Source organism: Mauremys reevesii, linkage group 15 (assembly GCF_016161935.1).
Source record: "Mauremys reevesii isolate NIE-2019 linkage group 15, ASM1616193v1, whole genome shotgun sequence".
In the NCBI taxonomy this organism is placed as follows: Eukaryota; Metazoa; Chordata; order Testudines; family Geoemydidae; genus Mauremys; species Mauremys reevesii.
In genome coordinates, this window is record NC_052637.1 from 10,711,894 (window position 1) to 10,735,142 (window position 23,249).

Below are 23,249 nucleotides of genomic sequence, written 5' to 3' on the forward strand. Positions count from 1 at the left end.
TATTGGCGTTACATTAGCTAACTTCCAGTCATTGGGTACAGAAACCGATTTAAAGGACAGGTTACAAACCATAGTTAATAGTTCTGCAACTTCTCATTTGAGTTCTTTCAGAACTTTTGGGTGAATGCCATCTGGTCTTATTACTGTTAAGTTTATCAATTAATTCCAAAACCTCCTCTAGTGACACCTCAATCTGTGACAATTCCTCAGAGTTGCTGCTTACAAAAGCCGGCTCAGATTTGGGAATCTCCCTAACATCCTCAGCCATGAAGATTGAAGCAAAGAATTCATTGAGTTTCTCCACAATGACTTTATCTTCTTTAAACACTCCTTTTGTATCTCGATCGTCCAGGGGCCCCACTGGTTGTTTAGCAGGCTTCCTGCTTCTGATGTACTTAAAAAACATTTTGTTATTACCTTTTGAATTTTTGGCTCAAATGGTGATGCTTTGAAATTTAATAATAACCATGACATGCCCACAGGTTAGTTACCTTAGAACAAACCCTATGCAGTGACTCGGTATTTAGTGCTGCTTTTCACAACTCAGATATTTCAGTTAGGATGTGAGTTTGAATACACTGTCTCTCTTCATCTCTCTTGAGTCAGTAAGACCAGGGATTGGGGAGACTAGTTAGGCAGCCTCCAAATGCCCAAGTTCCAGTCTGTAACCAGGCAGGGGCTCTAAAATCTGAATATAAAAAGGACACATTTATGGAAAACCCTTTCTAAACTGTCATCTCTACAATCTCTCTGGCACTTTTGCAGGTACAGTTTTGAGAACTCCTCAGTGCCGCTTGGGATGAACATTAGCCAAATATAAGAAGTTTATTTTAAAACAACCCTGTCCCAAAAAGTGGGCAAACTGCATCACCCCAGTAGCTTCAGGACAGAGAAGACTGGACATTTCCTTTCCCATTTCAAACTATTTATTTTCTGTTCCTTTGGGAGAGGCAGGAACCTCTCAGAAATGAGAATTCAATACACAGAATGGTCAGGCAACCCATAAGGCATATACTAGGAACGACAATGGATCTATACAAAAGTTATTGCAATTGTTATTAGGATACAGACCAGAGGACTGATGCATCAAAAATATGTAAACACATGATGCAACAGCATTAGAAAGAAGCACAGCAACACTCGTCAGAGAGGTCATACATAGAAGTACCCTGCCTTGCCCAGCTCCCATTCACTGGTAATGACCCAGCTTTCACCCTTAGTGTCCTAGACTGAAAGTATTGTGTGGGGAAAGGTCCTTGCACACTAGTCCTCCTCCTAGCTTACGGTCTGACATCCCTAAAAGAGGGGAGACATTGCTTGTTGTCTGTGGCCACCTGTTTTTCCAGGATTGGTGTATATAGTGCAAACAAATGAGTTACACTAAGAGGCCACATCACTGGATTCTCCTCTAATGGGAAACTGTGATGGTCTAGGTGGTTTCCCCAGGTACAACCTGGAACTGTGAGACCTGCTCTGCCCCCTGAACACACTAACCTGGGGTGTCTGTCACAATGCTCTGCTAGTAACAAGCAGCAAACCCCTCCAGGTGCTGTTATCACTCAGTCCAGCAGCAGGTGGAGCCCCACACCCCACTACATTGCATGAGTGCTCCCACAGCCACTCATGAATCTCAGAGAGATCCCGGATCCCACCAGCTCCCAGCCTTGTACCTCAGGGATATACCGTCTTGGACAGAATAATGCCAGTTTATTAAGTGATTCATCACTTACTTCAAGGGAAAGTAGACATGCACAGCCTTTGCCACCTGAGCAGGTTTACCAAACACTTCAGACAAACTCACAGGTGAGGATAAACATAAAAGTAAGTTTACTGGCCACAAAAGATAGATTTTAAGTGGTTATAGATTCATAGATTCTAGGACTGGAAGGAACCTCGAGAGGTCATCGAGTCCAGTCCCCTGCCCTCATGGCAGGTCCAAATACCGTCTACACCATCCCTGATAGACATTTATCTAACCTACTCTTAAATATCTCCAGAGATGGAGATTCCACAACCTCTCTAGGCAATTTATTCCAGTGTTTAACCACCCTGACAGTTAGGAACTTTTTCCTAATGTCTAACCTAAACCTCCATTGCTGCAGGTTAAGCCTATTGCTTCTTGTTCTATCCTTAGAGGCTAAGGTGAACAAGTTTTCTCCCTCCTCCTTATGACACCCTTTTAGATACCTGAAAACTGCTTTCATATCCCCTCTCAGTCTTCTCTTTTCCAAACTAAACAAACCCAGTTCTTTCAGCCTTCCTTCATAGGCCATGTTCTCTAGAACTTTAATCATTCTTGTTGCTCTTCTCTGGACCCTCTCCAATTTCGCCACATCTTTCTTGAAGTGGGGTGCCCAGAACTGGACACAATACTACAGTTGAGGTCTAACCAGCACAGAGTAGAGCGGAAGAATGACTTCTTGTCTCTTGCTCACAACACACCTGTTAATGCATTCCAGAATCATGTTTGCTTTTTTTGCAACAGCATCACATTGTTGACTCATATTTAGCTTGTGGTCCACTATAACGCCTATATCCTTTTCTGCCGTACTCCTTCCTAGACAATGTCTTCCCATTCTGTATGTGTGAAACTGATTGTTCCTTCCTAAGTGGAGCACTTTACATTTGTCTTTATTAAACTTCATCCTGTTTACCTCAGACCATTTCTCCAATTTGTCCAGATCATTTTGAATTATGACCCTATCCTCCAAAGCAGTTGCAATCCCTCCCAGTTTGGTATTGTCTGCAAACTTTCTATGCCAATAGCTAAGTCGTTGATGAAGATATTGAACAGAGCCGGTCCCAAAACAGAACCCAGGGGAACCCCACTTGTTATACCTTTCCAGCAGGATTGGAAACCATTTATAACTACTCTCTGAGTGCAGTTATCCATACAGTTATGCAGCCACCTTATAGTAGCCCCATCTAAGCTGTATTTGCCTAGTTTATTGATAAGAATATCATGTGAGACCGTATCAAATGCCTTACTAAAGTCTAGCTATACCACATCCACCACTTCTCCCTTATCCACAAGACTCGTTATCCTATCAAAGAAAACTACCAGATTGGTTTGACGTGATTTGTTCTTTACAAATCCATGCTGGCTATTCCCTATTTCCACCTTCCAAGTGTTTGCAGGTGATTTCCTTAACCACTTGCTCCATTATCTTCCCAGGCACAGAAGTTAAACTAACTGTTCTGTAGTTTCCTGGGTTGTTTTTATTTCCCTTTTTATAGATGGGCATTATATTTGTCCTTTTCCAGTCTTCTGGAATCTCTCTTTTCTCCCATGATTTTCCAAAGATAATAACTAGAGGCTCAGATACCTCCTCTATTTTCTCCTTGAGTATTCTAGGATACATTTCATCAGGCCCTGGTGACTTGCAGGCATCTAACTTTTCTAAGTGATTTTTAACTTGTTCTTTTTTTATTTTATCTTCTAAACCTACCCCCTTTCCATTAGCATTCACTATGTTAGGCATTCCTTCAGACTTCTCTGTGAATACCGAAACAAAGAAGTCATTAAGCATCTCTGCCATTTCCAAGTTTCCTGTTACTGTTTCTCCCTCCTCACTGAACAGTGGACCCACCCTGTCCTTGGTCTTCCTCTTGCTTCTAATGTATTGATTAAAAAGTCTTCTTGTTTCCCTTTATTCCTGTGGCTAGTTTGAGCTCATTTTGTTCCTTTGTCTTTCTAATCTTTCCTCTACATTCCTGTGTTGTTTACCTATATTCATCTTTCATAATTTGTCCTAGTTTCCATTTTTTATATTACTCCTTTTAATTTTTTAGATCATGCAAGATGTCATGGTTAAGCCAAGGTGGTCTTTTGCCACATTTTCTATCTTTCCTACCCAGTGGAATAGCTTGCTTTCGGGCCCTTAATCGTGTCCCTTTGAAAAACTGCCAACTCTCCTCAGTTGTTTTTCCTCTCAGTCCTGATTCCCATGGGACCTTACCTATCAGCTCTCTGAGCTTACCAAAATCCGCCTTCCTGAAATCCATTGTCTCTATTTTACTGTAGTCCTTCTACCCTTCCTTAGAATTGTGAACTCTGTCATTTCATAATCACTTTCACCCAAGAGGCCTTCCACTTTCAAATTCTCAACAAGTTCTTCCCCATTTGTTAAAATCAAATCTAGAACAGCTTCCCCACAGTAGCTTTTTCAACCTTCTGCAATAAAAAGTTGTCTGCAATGCAGTCCAAGATCTTATTGGATAGTCTGTGCCCCACTGTGTTATTTTCCGAACATATATCTGGATAGTTGAAGTCCCCCATCACCACCAAATCTTGGGCTTTGGATGATTTTGTTAGTTGTTTAAAAAAAAGCCTCATCCACCTCCTCCACCTGCTTAGGTGGCCTGTAGTAGACTCTTAGCATGACATCTCCCTTGTTTTTTTCCCCTTTTAGCCTAACCCAGAGACTCTCAACACCTCCGTCTTCTATGTCCATCTCCACCTCAGTCCAAGTGTGTACATTTTTAATATATAAGGCAACACCTCCTCCCATTTCCCCCTGTCTATCCTTCCTGAGCAAGCTGTACCCATCCACACCAACATTCCAATCGTGTATTATCCCACCAAGTTTCGGTGATGCCAATAATGTCATAGTTGTATTTATTTATTAGTACTTCCAGTTCTTCCTGCTTATTACCCATACTTCTCACATTTGTATATGTGCATCTAAGATACTGGTTTGATCTTGCCTCCCAGTTTTGCCCTGACCCTCCTTTCTCTCTGCCATTATAGCCCATGCTCCCTCCTATTTCTGACCCATCTTCCAGGTCTCCATGGTCTCCGCTGACCTGTGGGCTTTGCTCACCTGTCCCCGTCAAACCTAGTTTAAAGCCCTCCTCACTAGGTTAGCCAGTCTGTGTCCAAATAGGGTCTTTCCCCTCCTCGAAAGGTGAATGCCATCTCTGCGTAGCAGTCCTTCCTGGAATATCATCCAGTGAGCGAGGAACCCAAAGCCCCCTGGCGACACCATCTTCGCAGCCAGTCATTCACCTCCACGATGCACCTGTCTCTGCTTAAGCCCGTACCTTTGACATGAAGGATCAAAGAGAACACCACCTGTGCTCCAAACTCCTTCACCCGTACTCCCAGAGCCCTGTAGTCACTCTTGATCCATTCAGTGTCACACCTCGCAATATCGTTTGTGCCCACATGGATGAGTAGCATAGGGTAGCAAGATGCTGAGTTCCACTACTGCTCAGAAGAAGGGTGAGAGTATTGTCAAATAAACATTTGTAATTAAGAATAACAAAAGTTCCTTGGGAGAAATATGACCATGGGGAGGAGGGAGAGTCTTTCATCCAAATCTTTCATTTGCAAACGATGGATTAAATCTACTTTACATTTTGTTTCCTATGTGCATCCAGTCTGGCAGGCCTGACCTTCTTAGCCATTGTTACTCATGTAGTTGCCTTCAATGGAACTGACATGACTAAAGATGACTGAGTAGAGTCAGTCTCTGGACAGTCATGCCCTCCAAGGATGCTGCATTAGATTTCAGCCATGCAGAGTAATGATCTCATGCAGCGGAAAGGCTGGGTGGAGGAGGTGGTTGCAACAGGACAACTGTTTGCACTGTCTGCACACAAAAAAACACTAATTCCCCAGGCTCAGCCTCTCCAGAGGATGAATCAAGGGATAGGCAGCTTTCCATGGAGAAGGATACAAGTATCAGCAGACATCTGCACTTTGTAAATAAAGCAGGAAGAGCATGTTCTAAAACAAAGTGCGGCAGCTGCTCGTCCATTCAAGGAGATGCAGTTCTCTCTACTGAGAAAATCTAGCTTCTGCAGAAAGACAAAAGAGAAAAACCTCAGCTGAGGATCCTGAGTCCTGGTGGCCAAACACTGAGAAATAAGAGTTCATTGCTTCAAGCTTGGGCTGTGCTGCGGTTACAGGTGAGCACCATCTTCCTGACTGCATTTCTATACCAACAGCAAACAGGGGAATCAATGTGCTTTGTGAGTATTAGAGGGACAAGATGGGTGAGGTAATATCTTTTATTGGATAAACTTCTGTTGGTGAACAAGAGAAGCTTTTGAGCTACACAGAGCTCTTCTTCAGGTGAATGTTTAGTTTTAGCCACTCCTTCCCACAACAGTGCCAGTCAGTGTTTATAGCACCATTTCACAGAGATGGAGCTTGAGATCCATGTCCTGTGACAGGTCCGCAGTTGGGGATCTGCCCCACTGATACAAATGGAGATACCTTGATTTACACCAGTTGAGGATCTGGCTTAATGTGTTCTCAAATGAGATGCCAAGTGGTGATAGAGTCTTACTAGCCTGGATCACACATGCCAGATTGTTTCTAGACTCTGAGTTCAGGGACAGCATCTTTTTTCTCCAACTCTCCAGTGCAGTTCTTTTTCTTATGTTATCATCACACAATCATTATGGAGTGCAGAGGTTCACTCCCCAGTTAGGGTTGCACATCAGCCTGGTTTTGACCCTTCCTAAGATACACCGTCCAAAGAGCTGTATTTTATTACTGCTACATAGTCCACATCAGGAAACAGTAAAGGTGCTGCCAGTCCCTGACCACGTCACCATCACCACCACAGTAACTAAGGGAGAATTTACTCCACTTCATAATTTACAAGATAAACCGATCTGTTGTGAGGGGATAAAAATTGTTCCTTTTCCTACAGGGCATAGAAATGCTGAATATACCAGGATATATGTTGTGACGTTATTGACACGAAGTGTGACTGTATAAACCACTGTTGTAACCAAGATTCTGTAGTACCACTAAATCTTGTACAAAGGAGATTAAGTGGGTGTCTATGAGGAGGTTATGATTTGCTGGTTATGATTATGCTACCTGTTTGCATGTATCATGTTTATATTTAAAGTTATAAGTATTGGCTCTGTACTGACTGTATTTCAAACTTGCTTCTGGGTGACACCCCACACAATTTGCATCAGCCTGGCCTGCTTGATGACCCATTAAGGACCATCAACTGTACAACTGACCCATTGAGAGAAGGCAGATACACCTTATGACTCAGAAAGGAATACAAGGAGATTCCTATGGACAGAACTCTAAGATTTTTCCATGCCATGTGCTGGATAGCTTGTATCTGAGACAAAGGAAGCACAAGCCACATATCAACAGGTTTATAAAAGGCAGGCTCATCATCTCCATTTTGTCTTCATTCCTGCTTCTTACCTCTGGAAGAACTTTGCTACAAACTGAAGCTCTGAATGGAAGACTGAATGACCCATCCAAGCTGTGGATGTACTCCAGAGACTTAATTTGAATATGCAGTTTATTCCATCACTGCTAAAAGCCTGAACCAAGAACTTTGCCATTACTGTATGTCACTGATCCCATTTAACCAATTTTAGCTCTTATCTATATTTCTTTCTTTCTATGAATAAACAGATTGATTTTAGATTCTAAAGGATTGGCAACAGTATCATTTGTGGGTAAGATCTGATGTGTATATTGACCTGGGTCTGAGGCTTGGTCCTTTCGGACTGGGAGAACCTTTCTTGTTTTACTGGGATATTGGTTTTCATAACCAGTCATCCCCATAAGAAGTGATGCTGTTAGGGAAACTGGAGTGTCTAAAGGAATTCCTTTTTTGACTTATGGCTAGCCAGTGAGGTAAAACCAAAGTCCTCTCTATTTGGCTGGTTTGGCATCCCTTAATAGTAAAGAAACTCCGTCTTTGGGCTGTAACTGCCCTGCTCAAAGCAATCTTATCCTGAATTGTTTTAGCATGAGTTTTCGTGAGCTGCAGCTCACTTCTTCGGATGCACGAAAGCTCATGCTAAAATAAATTTGTTAGTCTTTAAGGTGCCACAAATACTCCTGTTCTTTTTGCAGATACAGACTAACACGGCTGCTACTCTGAAACCTGTCATTATCCTGAATTGATACTCTCAGTAGTGTCCTACCAGAGGCTGCATTATTCCATATACTTAGATTAATTTCCATTAAATCTAACAAGGGATCAGTGTATATGGACACTAGACTGCAATGAAAAATCTGAATCCAAGATTTGAATTGTTGTACTTATTGGTTTTGACTCCTAAGACCTGGCATGATTCTGGCTATTGACAGAAGTGAAATAAAGAACTTAAGCATCATTCTTAAGCTCTGATATGTCACAGAATGGGATATGATAGATAGCCAAGTTCTGATATGACAGATCAGACCAATTGTCTATCAGAGATATGGGCTGTTATATTAGTCATTGCTCTCATATGGCAGAGGGAGGTCTACACGGGTACCTGTCCAGGGAATATTATGTCCAGGGAATATTCTGAATCTTTATGGTATTAATTCACAAGATTTAATTAACATTTTATGCTATGTTCTTTCAATTCAATTGCCCAGCTTTTTAATTTTTTTTGTTCCTAGACTCAACCCATGGAAGGCACAGATTGGAGAAACCAAACGACCGTCACAGAATTAATCCTCCTGGGATTCGGGGAGCTCCCTGACCTGAAAATTCTTCTCTTTCTAATGTTCCTAGTGATCTACATGGCAACCGTGGCTGGGAACACTCTCATTGTGATGCTTGTTGTGACTGATCAGCACCTTCACACCCCCATGTACCTGTTTCTGGTTAACTTGTCCTACTTGGAGATCTGCTACACCTCAACCTTCCTCCCCAGGTTACTGGCCAGTCTGCTGACTGGGGACAGAACCATCTCAGTCGCTGGCTGCATCACACAACTGTATTTCTCAGGCTCTCTGGCAGCTACGGAATGCTATCTTCTAGCAGCAATGTCCTATGATCGGTATTTAGCGATATGTAAACCTCTGCACTATGCAACTCTTATGAATAACCGGTTTTGCCTCCAGTTGGCTGCTGGATCATGGTTAAATGGTTTCTTGGCTATTACAATCTTTGTCTTATTCCTATCACAGTTAATATTCTGTGGCCCAAATGAAATTAACCATTTCTATTGTGATCCCATCCCACTGATAGAACTCTCCTGCAGCGACACACACCTAAGCATATTGGTGGATTTCATTCTAGCCTGTGTATTCACCTTGCCTCCATTCCTACTAACCCTGACATCCTATCTGTTTATCCTTGATAGTATCCTGATAATCCCTTCCATTACCGGGAGACAAAAGGTCTTTTCCACCTTCTCCTCTCACCTCACTGTGGTGACAATTTTCTATGGAACCATAATCATTGTCTACATGCTTCCAAAACGTGATACACTCAGAGATCTGAAGAAAGTGCTCTCTCTTTGCTTCACGGTCCTAACTCCCCTGGTAAACCCCCTCATTTACAGCCTGAGAAACAGAGAGGTCAAGGAAGCCTTAAGCAAAGCAGTCAGTAAATGTGGCTTTCACAAAAACATGCAGAGACTATGAGACAATAATTTAGCCTGAGGTTTGAAAGCTGCCTGGGTGATTGAAGCAATGAGCCTGTGATGCACTGTACCTCAAAGTAGCACCCCTATATTCATCTTTTGTATTTGGTTGTGATATTTAATAAAAAGAATGCCTTGTAAGGTATCATATGTAAGGTCATGATCTGCTGAAACTCAACCTTCTGTTAAAATATGTATATCATTGTATATGGCAGTATGAGATTTTGTTATATGGTTGTTATTAAAATATGTTGGGAGTCTGGGAGTCCCCCACTGTTAGTTCTCTAGTGACAACAAAGGAGCTGACCCACACCCAGGTGAGCGTTAAACGACCATCAGCAGCCCACCAGGGGAATTGACCAGCAGGGGAATTGTAAACAAGACATTCACAAATCTGTAAGACAGTTGTGCAAGCACCACACAATGGGAATTGCTGAACTCTATTACTTAGCAAGGCCCACCAGGACATGTCTGGGCCAGTATTTTTCCAGAGTATAAAATAAGGGACAGTGGCATCATGAGACCACCTCTGTCCTCCCCCACCTCTTCTGGAGGCAACAAGAATACTGGGAAGAGAAAGACTTTGAACTGAGGAGGTTGATCCCAGACTGAGAGGGGAACTCAGCCTGTGTATTAAAAACTGTAACTTGGCTGCAGCATCCAGTGGGGTGAGAAAAGCTGTTTGAATCAAATCTTACTGAGTCTGATAAAGTTTAGGATTTAGAAGGTGTTTTTAATTTTTTTTATTTATTTTAATATTTAATCTTAACCAGTGAGTTTGTCTAAAATGCTTGGGGAATCTGCTCAGATTACAAGGGCTGATGCATGTCCACTCTCCTTTGAAGAAGTGGTGAACTAATTAATGAGCTTGCATTGTTCCAGAGAAGGTCTTGAGCAGTGTAAGATGGTACATTTCTGGGGCTGCAAGGCTTGGGGCATTTGCTGGTGTCTCCGAGCATTCATGCAACTCAATTGAGTGTGTCTGTGTATGCTTGTGTGAGTGATAAAGCAATGCGGGGGAGGGGCGGTTGCTGCTTCTCACTCTTAAAGCATCATGACAGACAGCTGAGGCTGGAGAGATAAGGGGCACAGCGGTCTCACAGCTCCAGGCTGTACACCGGGGATCCTGTTGCATAGCCCCTTTAAAATTAAGTTGAAAACTCCCATTGTCCATCTAAGTGGAAGGGCCAGAGAGGGACGTGGCCAAAATCATGTTCTCATCATGAAGTTTTCAACTGGACACCAGGAGCAGTGGAGTCAATCTTAACCTATATATATATATCTGTAAAAAAGCCATTATTATCAAAATAAATGTTGGCATTTTTGTTGTCCAAACTCTTGGTGCAGCCTTTGTGGAGTCATAAGCTTAGGAAATCTGCCACCTGTGAAATTGTGCCTATTTCCATCCCCATCATACCTCCTGCAAACCAACCACCTTCATTACACTCACACAGGCCAGATACAAACAGCCAGGCCCCAGCAGTGACATCTGAACACTTCGCCAGGAACAGCTTCATAGCTCTTAACTGGGCTACGCGTGGCTGTGACCAGCTCCAGCAAAGCAATAAATCCAGGCTCACCGGGCCCTTGGAGGCGGGGAGGTTGGGCAAACAAAGAGGTAGACTCACAAGCCAGGGCACCTCTAGAACTGAGGCCATTTCTGGGATGGAGTCTGTCAAATGGTCACTGACGAGGGACTCTGCATGCGGCCCTGCAGGGCACAAGCTGCTCTGCTGCCACCAATTGCAAAGAGCAGTCGAAAGGGTGGGGACCTGTTACAATGAGTGTCCCCAAAACTCACTGCAACGAATGCATGTCCCAAAAGGGCTAGTTCTCAGGACATGGTGTCCAGCCAGCCCCAGATGTCTTGGACATCTCTACTACATTCAGGGTCCGGTCTTTGGGCCATGACACAGCCTATGACAAGAGGAAGCAGCTATCGCCTAGCAAGGAGCAGAACTCCTGTGGTGCCAAACACGGCAGTGCTGGCTCAGCCACTCTGAGCATGTCAGGGTTTGGCCAGGGGCAGGGTAGCTGGGCAGCTGCAGGACTTTAGCATTGTGGAAAGGATTTTCCAAGTGACCTAACGGAGTTAAGCATTCATCTCCCATTGCAAAAGGCTTTAGGTGCCTATCTCACTTAGATGCCTTCTAGAATCTCAGCCTGGAGAACCACTGGGCTGCTGTCTCTGTATTTTCTATCTATGTATTTCCACTGGAAACAGACTCCCCAGAAACAGAAATGCACTGAATTAATGGTAAACCCCGATAAACCTTTGAGATCCACTAATGTTGTATGTGTAGTTGTGGCCGCTATTGTTGCAAACATGCTGTTGTGTGATTTGGTTCCCAATGGTTAAAATTTTGAACTGGGCACACCTAGCAATAGGTAAGAAATGAGGGAAGATGCAGTTATGCTGTGTGGGACCACTAGAGGGAAGAAGAATGGGAAAGGTGCAGCCCAGTGGACAGCAGCTAAAGTGGAAGGGCAAGAAAGCAAAATTTATGTAGTCAAATGACCAAGGGAGGGAAGTGGAAAGGGATGTGAAGCTGTATAACACTGTATAAGTGGTGAGCAAAGAGCACTGAAGAGAAAAGGAACTCTGTGCTTTGTAATGAACAGGGGACAGTGAAATGGGCTGTTATATTAAATAATGTCCACCAGGTAACAGAGTCAAAAATGGGAAAGAGGCAGCTATAGTAAGAAGAATCCACTAGAGGAGAGCAGAGTAACAGACTGTCATGCTGGGAAATTGACATAAGATAGCAGCAGATTAGAGGAAATGGAGGGGGGGGTGACTAGTGACCTATGGATTTCAGTAGCCAACAAAATCATGGGAAAGTTATACTGTAAAATGGCCAATAGGTGGCAGCATAGAATCATTGGGTTAGAAGGGACCTCAAGGGTCATTTAGTCTAACGCCCTACCAAGATGCAGGACTTGTTGAGTCTCAGCCATCCAAGACTCATAGCTGTCCAGCCTCCTTTTGAAAACTTCCAGTGAAGGAGATTCCATGACTTCCCTAGGTGGTCTGTTCCATTCTCCTACTGTTCTTACACCTAGGAAGTTTTTCCTGAGATTTAATCTAAATCTGCTATGCTGCAGTTTGAACCCATTGCCTCTTGTCCTGCCCTCTGCAGCAAGAGAGAACAACTTTTCTCCTCTTTTTTATGGCAGCTTTTCAAGTATTTGAAGAGCGTTATCATGTCCCCCATTAATCTCTTCTTTTCCAATTTAAACATACCCAGTTCCTTCAGCCTTTGCTCATATGGCTGCATTCCATCCCTTTGATCATCTTTGTCGCTCACCTCTGGATTCTTTCCAGTTTCTCTACATCCTTTCTATACACTGGTGACCAAAATTGGACATAGCCTCCAGCTGAGGCCTAACCAGAGCCAAGCAGCTTGGTACTATCACCTCCTGAGACTTGCATGTTATGCCTCTGTCAATGAAACCTTAAATTGCATTTCCTTTTTTTTTTCAGCAGCAGCAGCAGCAGTATCGCATTGCTGAAACATGTTGAACTTGTGATGTACCATAACTCCTAGATCCTTCTCAGGAGTGCTGCTGCCAAGCCATTTATCCCCCATTCTCTAGTTGTGCATTTAGTTTTTCTTCCCTAAGTGAAAGCATGTTGTAAGGGTGATATAATCTACTTACACCATCCCTTTAATAGAAGCAAAGAATCCTGTGGCACCTTATAGACTAACAGACGTTTTGCAGCATGAGCTTTCGTAGGTGAATGCATCCGACGAAGTGGGCATTCACCCACGAAAGCTCATGCTGCAAAACGTCTGTTAGTCTATAAGTTGCCACAGGATTCTTTGCTGCTTTTACAGAACCAGACTAACACGGCTACCTCTCTGATAATTGATATCCCTTTAATAATAGTCAATATATGCTGCCATCTAGTTGGCAATTCTGAAAATAGCTGCACTTATAACAGGCCATCACCTTGGATGGGCATCTCCCAAAGATGAAAGCTGGTGTTTGTTCATTATTTTACACATAGATTCATTAGATTTTAAAACTGTTGCAATTATAGAAGTCATGCTGTACAAGTCCCATTGGGCATTGTTAGCTACAAACCTGTGGAGACACAAAATGAACCAAGTGGGAGAAACGCTGAAGTGGAACCATATTAAAAAGTGTGAAAACTGAATACAAATATGAGGAAGCATTTAACCTTAGTAAATCAAAGGGAAAAATCATTTTCTAAAGGTAGATAAAAATGCACATGCTCATCCCTTCAGGTAATTGCAGGTGTCTTCAATGAGAAAATGCAATTTCTTCAAAAAGAGAAGAGACAAGAACCTTAGCCGATGAACCTACGTCCTGGTGGCAAGCCCTGAAAAATAAGAGCTCATCGCTTCAAGCCTGGGCTGTGCTGTGGTTACAGGTGAGCACCATTTTCCTGACTATATTCGTATACCACCACCAAACAGAGGCATGAATGTGCTTTGTGAATATTAGATGGACAAGGTAGTGAGGTAATAACTTATATTGCCCTAACTCCTGTTGGTGGAGGAGAGAAGCTTTTGAGCTTCACAGAGCTCTTCTTCAGGTGAATATTAGCAGTTTTAGCCTCACTTTCCCATAGCAGTGCCAGTCAGCGTTCATAGCACCATTTCACAGAGATGGAGCGTGAGATCCATGTCTTGTGACAGGTCCTCAGTTGGGGATCTGCCCCAATGACACAAACAGAGCTACCTTGATTTACATGAGTTGAGAATCTGGCTCACAGTGTGCCCCAATGGGGTGGAAAATGCTGATAGAGTCTTACTAGCCAGAATGACACATGCCAGATTGTTTCTAGACTCTGAATTCAGGGACAGCATCTTCTCACCCCCCAGTGCTTTTCTTGTTCTTGTGTTATCAACCCACAATCATTATGGCATGGGGAAGGTCACTCCCCAGTTAGGGTTTTACATCAGCCTAGTTTTGTCCCTTCCTTACATCCACCTTCCAAAGAGATGTATTTTATTCACAGCGGCCCAGGAGCCGGCCAACAGGGCGGCTAACAGGGGAGTTTTGAGTGGGAGTTCCCATTGGAGGAGCCAGGTATCTTGTGTTTGCGTCTGTCTTTGGGGTGCTTGTGTCTCTCTCTGTCGGGGCAGACTGCTGAGCCCTGATTAGGGGGCGGAGCTAGGCGGAGGAGGGGGCCTATAAAAGCGGCCGCCCAGCCAGGCAGTGGCACAGCTGATCGCAGCGGCCCAGAAGCCGGCCAACAGGGCAGCTAACAGGGGAGCTTTGAGTGGGAGTTTGGAGGGGGAGGTGGAAGGGGGCGGCACCGTGTCCCCTGTGCTCCCCAGGTAAGAACACCAAGCGAGGCCGAGACAGCAGCAGCCAGCAGCCATGAGCCAAGCAGCAGAGGACACACTGAGGATGAGAGCATGCAGCAGCTGCGGTATGTACCTGGTCCTAGCGGGGGACCCAGAACAGTACTATGTATGCATGAAGTGCCGCCTAATAGAGCTGCTGGAGGAAAAGATCCAGGGCCTAGAGCTGCAGGTAGAAACCCTGATAGAGAATAGAAGGGGGTTCGAGCAGCTGATGGAGCAATGGCAAGCAGTAACTGAGGGGGAACGCCCAGGGGCACAGGGGGGAGCAGGGGCTGAGGCCACTGAGGGGGGACCACCAGATGAGGAAGATGGGCGGTGGAAGCATGTGACCGTGAGAAGCAGGCCAAGGAAAAGGAGAGCCAGTGAGGGGGAAATTGAGCTAAGGAACAGGTTTGAAGGTTTGGAGAATGAGGAAGGGGTAAAGCAGATGGTCACTGACAGTGGGAGGCCAAGAAAAAAGAGACGAGCGGCCAGTCCCATAGAAAAAGGGGAGGAGTCTATGGAAGTAGCACCAAGTTTGGGCCCAGGGAGGATGCAGGATGGCTTAAGGGGAACCACAAGGGATGATAGGAATGGAAGGAGCTTGCAACCAGGGGGGATGGAGGATAGGTTAGAGGACCGCACTGTCCCCAGGCGAAGGCAGGTCTACGTGATTGGGGATTCCATACTGAGAAGGTTGGACAGGCCTGTGACCAGGGCCGATCCGGAGAACAGAAGGGTGTGCTGTCTACCGGGTGCTAAAATACGGGATGTGGACCTGAGGTTGAAAAGGATCCTAAGAGGAGCAGGTAAGAACCCTTTGGTCATCCTTCATGTGGGAACGAATGACACTGCTAGATTCTCGCTAGAAAGGATCAAGGGAGACTATGCTAGGTTGGGTAAGACGCTCAAGGAAATTGAGGCTCAGGTGATCTTCAGTGGGATCCTACCTGTCCCTATTGAAGGGCGCCAAAGGGGTGACAGGATCGTGATGATTAATAGTTGGCTGAGGGAGTGGTGTTACAAGGAGGGCTTTGGGATGTATGGGCACTGGGAGGCTTTTGGGGACAGACAACTGTTCTCACGGGATGGGCTCCACCTAAGTAGGGAAGGAAGTAGACTTCTAGGAGGGAGGCTGGCTCATCTGATTAAAAGAGCTTTAAACTAGACACTGGGGGGAGACGGTTGGGAGAGGTCCTGGTGCTCTCCACGCCAAATTTATACATTGGGAGTGAGAACAACAAGATAACAACAGATATAGCCAGAGGGGGACGGTTAGGTGTAAGGAAGAGGGGGGGGGACGGATACTAGATCTACAAGTCATACTGGAAGTACTGTGTCCCTACCGAGTTGGGTGAAAAGAGTGAGAGGAGCCCACCAGGAAACTGAGGATGTTTGTTCACCAATGCAAGAAGCTTAGGTAACAAAATGGAGGAACTGGAGCTCCTGGTCCGAGAATTGAAACCGGATATCGTAGGAATAACCGAAACATGGTGGAACGGTAGCCATGACTGGAGTACAGGTATGGAAGGGTATGTGCTGTTTAGGAAAGACCGATGCAAAGGTAAAGGTGGGGGAGTAGCATTGTATATCAATAATGAGGTGAAATGTAATGAGATAACTAGCAATGCAATGGATAATACAGAGTCTGTCTGGGCAATGGTCACATTGGGGAAAAAAACTACCAGAGCCTCACCCGGGATAGTGATTGGGGTGTGCTATAGACCGCCGGGGTCTAGCTTGGAGACAGATAGAGAGCTCTTTAATGTTTTTAAGGAGGTAAATACTAATAGGAACTGCTTGATCATGGGGGACTTTAACTTCCCGGATATAGATTGGGAAACAAATGCTAGTAATAATAATAGGGCTCAGCTTTTCCTAGACGTGATAGCTAATGAATTCCTTCATCAAGTGGTTGCTGAACCGACGAGGGGGGATGCCATTTTAGATTTGATTTTGGTGAGTAACGAGGACCTTGTTGAGGAAATTATTGTAGGGGACAACCTTGGCTCGAGTGATCATGAGCTAATTCGTTTCAAAATAAATGGGAGGATAATCAATAGTGCATCTGAGACTAGGGTTTACGATTAAGGCGACTAGTTAGGGAAGTGGACTGGACTAACATATTTAGGGATCTAAAGGCAGATGATGCCTGGGGTTACTTCAGGTTGAAGTTGCAAGAGTTGTCAGAGGCATGTATCCCGAGAAGGGGAAAACGGCTCGTAGGTAGCAGTTTTAGACCGAGCTGGATGAGCAAGCGTCTTAGAGGGGTTATTAAGAAAAAACAGAAAGCGTACCAGGAATGGAAAATGGGAGGGATCAGCAAAGAAACCTACCTTATTGAGGTCAGAGGGTGTAGGGAAGCAGTGAGAAAGGCAAAGCGACGGGTGGAGATGGACCTAGCGAAGGGGATTAAAACCAATAGCAAACGGTTTTTTAGCCATATAAATAGGAAGAAAACCAAGAAAGAAGAAGTGGGACCACTTAAAACTTTAAACGGAGTGGAGATTAGGGATAATCTTGGAATGGCACAATATCTAAATGAATATTTTGCCTCGGTCTTTAATGAGGCTAATGAAGGGCTAAGGAATAGTGATAGAGGGACCGATGGGAATGAAGATATGGGGGTAGACATTACGGTATCTGAGGTAGAAGCCAAACTTGAACAACTTAACGGAAGTAAATTGGGGGGCCCGGATAATCTTCATCCTAGAATATTAAGGGAATTGGCGAGTGATATTGCTAGCCCGTTAGCGATAATTTTTAATAAGTCTCTAAATTCGGGGGTTGTACCGTTTGACTGGAGATTAGCTAATGTAGTTCCTATATTCAAGAAGGGGAAAAAGTGACCTGGTAACTACAGGCCTGTTAGTTTAACATCTGTAGTATGCAAAGTCATGGAAAAAATCTTAAAAGAGAGAGCGGTTCCGGAGCATGAGGCCGATGGCAACTGGGATAGATTACAGCATGGATTTACGAAAGGTAGATCGTGCCAAACCAACCTGATCTCCTTCTTTGAGAAAGTAACAGATTTTTTAGACAAGGGAAATGCGGTGGATCTAATATATCTGGATTTCAGTAAGGCGTTTGATACGGTACCGCATGAAGAATTACTGGTTAAATTGGAAAAGATGGGGATCGAAATGAAAATCCAAAGGTGGATAAGGAGCTGGTTAAATGGGAGACTTCAGAGGGTAGTATTGAAGGGGGAACTGTCAGGTTGGAGGGGGGTTACCAGTGGAGTTCCTCAAGGTTCGGTTTTGGGTCCGATTTTATTTAATCTATTTATTGCTGACCTGGGAACCAAGAGTAGGAGTGGGCTGATAAAGTTTGCGGATGACACCAAGTTGGGAGGTATTGCCAATTCGGAAAAGGATTGGGATATCCTCCAGGGAGATTTGGATGACCTTGTAAACTGGAGTATTAGTAACAGGATGAAATTCAATATTGAGAAGTGTAAGTTTATGCATTTAGGGATGACTAACAAGAATTTTAGTTATAAGCTGGGGACGCACCAGTTGGAAGTAACGGAGGAGGAGAAGGACCTAGGAGTCCTGGTTGATCGTAGGATGACTATGAGTAGGCAATGTGATGTGGCTGTTAAAAAAGCTAATGCGATCTTGGGATGCATTAGGCGAGGTATTTCTAGTAGGGATAAGGAGGTGCTAGTCCCATTATATAAGGCGTTGGTGAGACCTCATTTGGAGTATTGTGTGCAGTTTTGGTCTCCCATGTTTAAGAAGGATGAATTCAAACTGGAACGGGTACAAAGAAGGGCCACTAGAATGATCCGAGGAATGGAAGGCCTGTCGTATGAAAGTAGACTTGAGGAGCTCGGTTTGTTTTCCTTAACCAAAAGAAGGATAAGAGGAGATATGATTGCACTCTTTAAATATATCAGAGGATAAATACCAGGAAGGAGAGGAATTATTTCAGCTCAGTGCTAATGTGGACACGAGGACAAACGGATATAAATTGTCAGTCAGGAAATTCAGGCTTGAAATTAGACGAAGGTTTCTAACTATCAGGGGAGTGCAATACTGGAACAGCCTACCGAGGGAAACAGTGGGGGCGAAGGACCTCCACGACTTTAAGATTAAGCTAGATAAGTTTATGGAGGAGATGGTATGATAGGATAACGGGCTTAGTCAATAGGTCAATTAAGTGCCACACTGGTAAATAGTACAATGGGTCAATGATATGATATAACCTTTTTCCAGAGGGTATGGCTGGAGAGTCTTGCCCGCATGCTCGGGGTTCAGCTGACCGCCATATTTGGGGTCGGGAAGGAATTTTCCTCCAGGGAAGATTGGCAGTGGCCCTGGAGGTTTTTCGCCTTCCTCCGAAGCATGGGGCAGGGGTCGCTTGCTAAAGGAGTGGGTGGATCGGCTTATGTGGCCTGCATCTAGCAGGAGGTCAGACTAGATGATCATAATGGTCCCTTCTGATCTTGAATTCTATGATTCTATGATACTGCTACATAGTGAACGTCGGGGAACAGAAAAGGCATTGCCAGTTCCTGACCATGTCACCATCACCACCACAGGAACTAAGGGAGAATTTACTCCACTTCATAAATTTATGGCATAAACTGATTTCTTGTCAGATGGGCGGGAATTATTCCTTCTCTTACAGGACATTGAAATATTGAATATACCAGGAAACATTGTTAATTTCCATTAATTAACAGAAAATCGATGCCTAAGGAAAATAGGCTGCACTGGAAATCTGTTCAACATTTTAGTTGATGTATTTACTGATTTTGATTCCTAAGTCATAGTATGATTCTGGGGGGGAAATAGCTCAGTGGTTTAAGCATTGGTCTGCTAATGCTAAACCCAGGGTTGTGAGTTCAATCCTTAAGGGGACCACTTAGAGATCTGGGGCAATAATCAGTACTTGGTCCTGCTAGTGAAGGCAGAGGCTGGACTCAATGACCTTTTAAGGTCCTTTCCAGTTCTAGGAGATTAGTATATCTCCTGTTAGTTATAAGTGAAATACTGCATTTAAGCATCATTGTTAATCTTCAGTATGTCACTAGATGGGATACAGTAGTAGCTAAAGAAAGAGACTGATCTGTTTATCAGTATTCAGCTACCAGAGAAATGAAATGTTATATTAGTCATTGCTCTGATATGGCAGAGGGTGGTCCACATGGATACAAAAGACTTGTTGTTGAATTAAGACTCCTTGCACTTTGACTGAAGTCTGTGATTAGCCTTAAAATTTCAGCTGATAACCAGAAGAGGGAGGGGAGTTTCTGACTATTTATTGAATTACTTCATGACTCTTGATTACCTTTTAGCTCTGTGTTTTTCCAATTCAATTGCACAGTTTGCTTTATTGTTCCTAGACTCAACACATGGCAGACGCAGACCGGAGAAATCAAACAACGGTCACAGAATTTATCCTCCTGGGATTCAGGGATCTCCCTGACATGAAAATTGTTCTCTTCCTGATGTTCCTAATGATCTATGTGGCAACTGTGGCTGGGAACACCCTCATTGTGGTGCTTGTTGTGGCTGATCAGCACCTTCACACCCCCATGTACTTTTTTCTGGGCAACTTGTCCTGCTTGGAGACGTGCTACACTTCCACCATCCTGCCCAGGATGCTGGCCAGTCTCCTGACTGGGGACAAAACCATCTCATTCAGTAGTTGCTTCACACAAATGTATTTCTTTTGTGCTCTGGCAGCTACAGAATGCTGTCTCCTAGCAGCAATGTCTTATGATCGATATTTAGCAATATGTAAACCCCTGCACTATTCAGCTCTTACAAATACCAGATTTTCCCTCCACTTGGGTGCTGGGTCATGGTTTAATGGTTGTTTGGTTACTGATCTCTTTGTATTATTCATGTCACAGTTAATATTCTGTGGCCCAAATGAAATTGACCATTTCTATTGTGATATCATCCCATTGATAAAACTCTTCTGTGGGGACACACGCCTGATCGTATTGTTGAATTTCATACTAGCCTGTGTATTCACCCTGCCTCCATTTCTCCTAACCCTGACATCCTATGTTTGTATCATCACCACCATCCTGAGAATCCCTTCCACCACCGGGAGGCAAAAGGCATTTTCCACCTGCTCTTCTCACCTCATTGTGGTGACAGTTTACTATGGAACCCTAATGATTGTGTACCTGCTACCGAAACGCGACACATTAAGTTTCCTAAACAAAATGCTCTCTCTTTGCTATACAGTCCTGACTCCCCTGGTAAATCCCCTCATCTACAGCCTGAGAAACAGAGAGGTCAAGGAAGCCTTGAGCAAAGCAGTCAGTAAATATGTGGCTTTCACAAAAACATGCAGACACTCATAGATAACAACTTTGCCTAAATCAGCCAGGCAGCTGTGAAAACCTCAGGCTATCAGCCCCATTGAAATTGAGTTGAAACCCCCCATGAAAAATCTCACCAGTAATGTGAAAAAAAATGGAGATAATCTTTAGGGAGTTATTGAGACAGTGTTTACAGTTCCATGCTGTCTCCATGTAACACATCATATAGGAAAATGAAGTTGTGGACAGATCTGTTACTCTCTAACGTTCAGAACTGATACATGGAATATGAAGGGTTTTTTTGTCCATGGTCTTGACTAAACATTCACCCTATGTGAGGAGTGTGTACGACGTTTGGAACTGCACAGAGCTGACATTGTGTAAGGCATAAAATCCACTAACGCTCAAAGTAAATCCCTATGTATGTCCCCTGTTCATTGTTTCTCTATATTAGATAATAAAGATTTGTAATCTAATTCAGTCAAATAGAAATAAAACACAATGGGTGACACCATGTTTTTTGCTGCATTTCTTATACCCCTAAGGACACAATGAACAATCCAGCCAGAACACGGGTCAGTGTTGTCCATCTAAGTGGAAAAACCAGGGAGGGAAGTGGCCATAACCATCTTTCCAATATGGAGTTTAATGGGCACCAGGCAGAATGGAGACAATTTTCACCAATTTTTTTATTTCCATAAAAAAAGCTGGTTTTGATCAACATTTCTTTTTGGACAATAAAAATACTAACTCCTGGTGCAGCATAGATGGGGACACAAGCATGGGAAATCTGCCACCCATGAAATTGTGATTATTGCCATCATACCCCTCTGCAACACCACCTTCACTGCAGTCACACAGGCCGGATGCAAACAGCCAGGCCCCAGCAGTGCCCTCTGGACACTTCACCAGAAACAGAGTCATAGCTCTTATCTGAGCTAAACCCAGGTGGGAGCATGTCATAAACATATAGTTAAGGGTTACTTTCTCTTTTACCTGTAAAGGGTTAAGAAGTTCACATAACCTAGCTGACACCTGACTAGAAGACCAATAAGGGGACAAGATACTTTCAAATCTGGGAGGGGTGGGGGAAAGTCTTTATTATTGTTGGGTGTGTGTGCTTTTGCCAGAGAAGATCCAGGAGGCAGTCATCTAACTCCCTTGTAATAAGTAATAACAGAAGAAATGTGTCAGGTTACTTTTATTTTTGTTTGTGATTTCCTTTGCAAGAAGAGGGAGACTATTCCTGAGTTGTACCTTTGAAGTTTGCCTAGAGGAGAGATCTTCTATGTTCTAAATTCTTTCACTTTTTTTCTTTAATTATAATTCTTCTTTTAAGAACCTGCTTGATTGTTCATTGTTTTAAGATCCAAGGGTTTGGGTCTTGGTTCACCAGGACTAATTGGTGAGGATATATTCTCAAGCCTGCCCAGGAAGAGGGGTGTAGGGGTTTGAGGCATTATTTAGGGACAGTAGAGCTCCAAGTGGCTCTCCCTAAATATTTGTTTAAATGACCTGGTGGTGGCAGTGTTACTTAATGTAAGACATAAGAGGGAAATTGTGCCTTGAGAAGTTTTTAACCTAAGCTGGAAAAAAAAAAGCTTAAGGGGTCTTCATGCAGCTCCCCACATCTGTACCCTAGAGTTCAGAGTGGTGAAGGAACTCTGACAGACCAGCTCTGACAAAGCACCAGCCCCAGGCTCACAGGGCGCTTGGAGGCTGGGAGGTTGGGCACACAAAGAGCTAGACTCACAAGTCAGGGGCACTAAGACTGTCCAGACCCAGGTGGGGGTTTTCCAGGGCACATGTAGAACTGAGGCCATTCCTGGAGTTGTCTCTGTTAAACGGGCGCCGAGGAGGGATTTGGCATGTGACCCTGCAGGGCAGAAGCTGCTTTGGTGCTGCCAGCTGCACAGAGCAGTTCAAAGGGAAGGGACCTGTTACAATGAGTGTCCCTAAAACTGATTGCAATGAGTACACGTCCCGAGAGGGCTAGTTCTCAGGGCACCGTGTGCAGCCGGCCCGGGTGCCTTAGACAGCTTTGCTCCATGGATGGCCCTCCCCTCGGGGCGTGAGACAACCTACGGTGAGAGGAAGTGGCTACAACCTACCAACGGGAAGAACTCCTGTGATGTCAAAATGGCAGTGCTAGCTCAGTCACTGGGAGCACGCCAGGGGTAGGGGAGCTGGGCACTAGTGAGAATGGTAGGATTTGAGCCCTACAGAAACCATTTTCCAAGGGACCTAACAGAATTAGGCACCCAAATCCCTTTGAAATAGTCTGT

The 23,249-nt window shown here is 44.1% G+C and overlaps 1 protein-coding gene across 1 annotated transcript; it reads left to right on the forward strand.

The window, feature by feature from the left end:
- The first annotated feature begins 8,395 nt into the window (after window positions 1–8,395).
- On the forward strand, window positions 8,396–9,358 carry LOC120383636 (olfactory receptor 6N1-like). The gene has a single exon (XM_039501803.1). It carries the CDS (start codon window positions 8,396–8,398, stop codon window positions 9,356–9,358), a length of 963 nt encoding a protein of 320 aa, XP_039357737.1.
- Window positions 9,359–23,249: the final 13,891 nt, after the last annotated feature.

Coding starts and splice junctions, on each gene's coding strand:
- LOC120383636 (XM_039501803.1), top strand. CDS start 8,396: ATGGAAGGCACAGATTGGAGAAACCAAACGACCGTCACAGAATTAATC.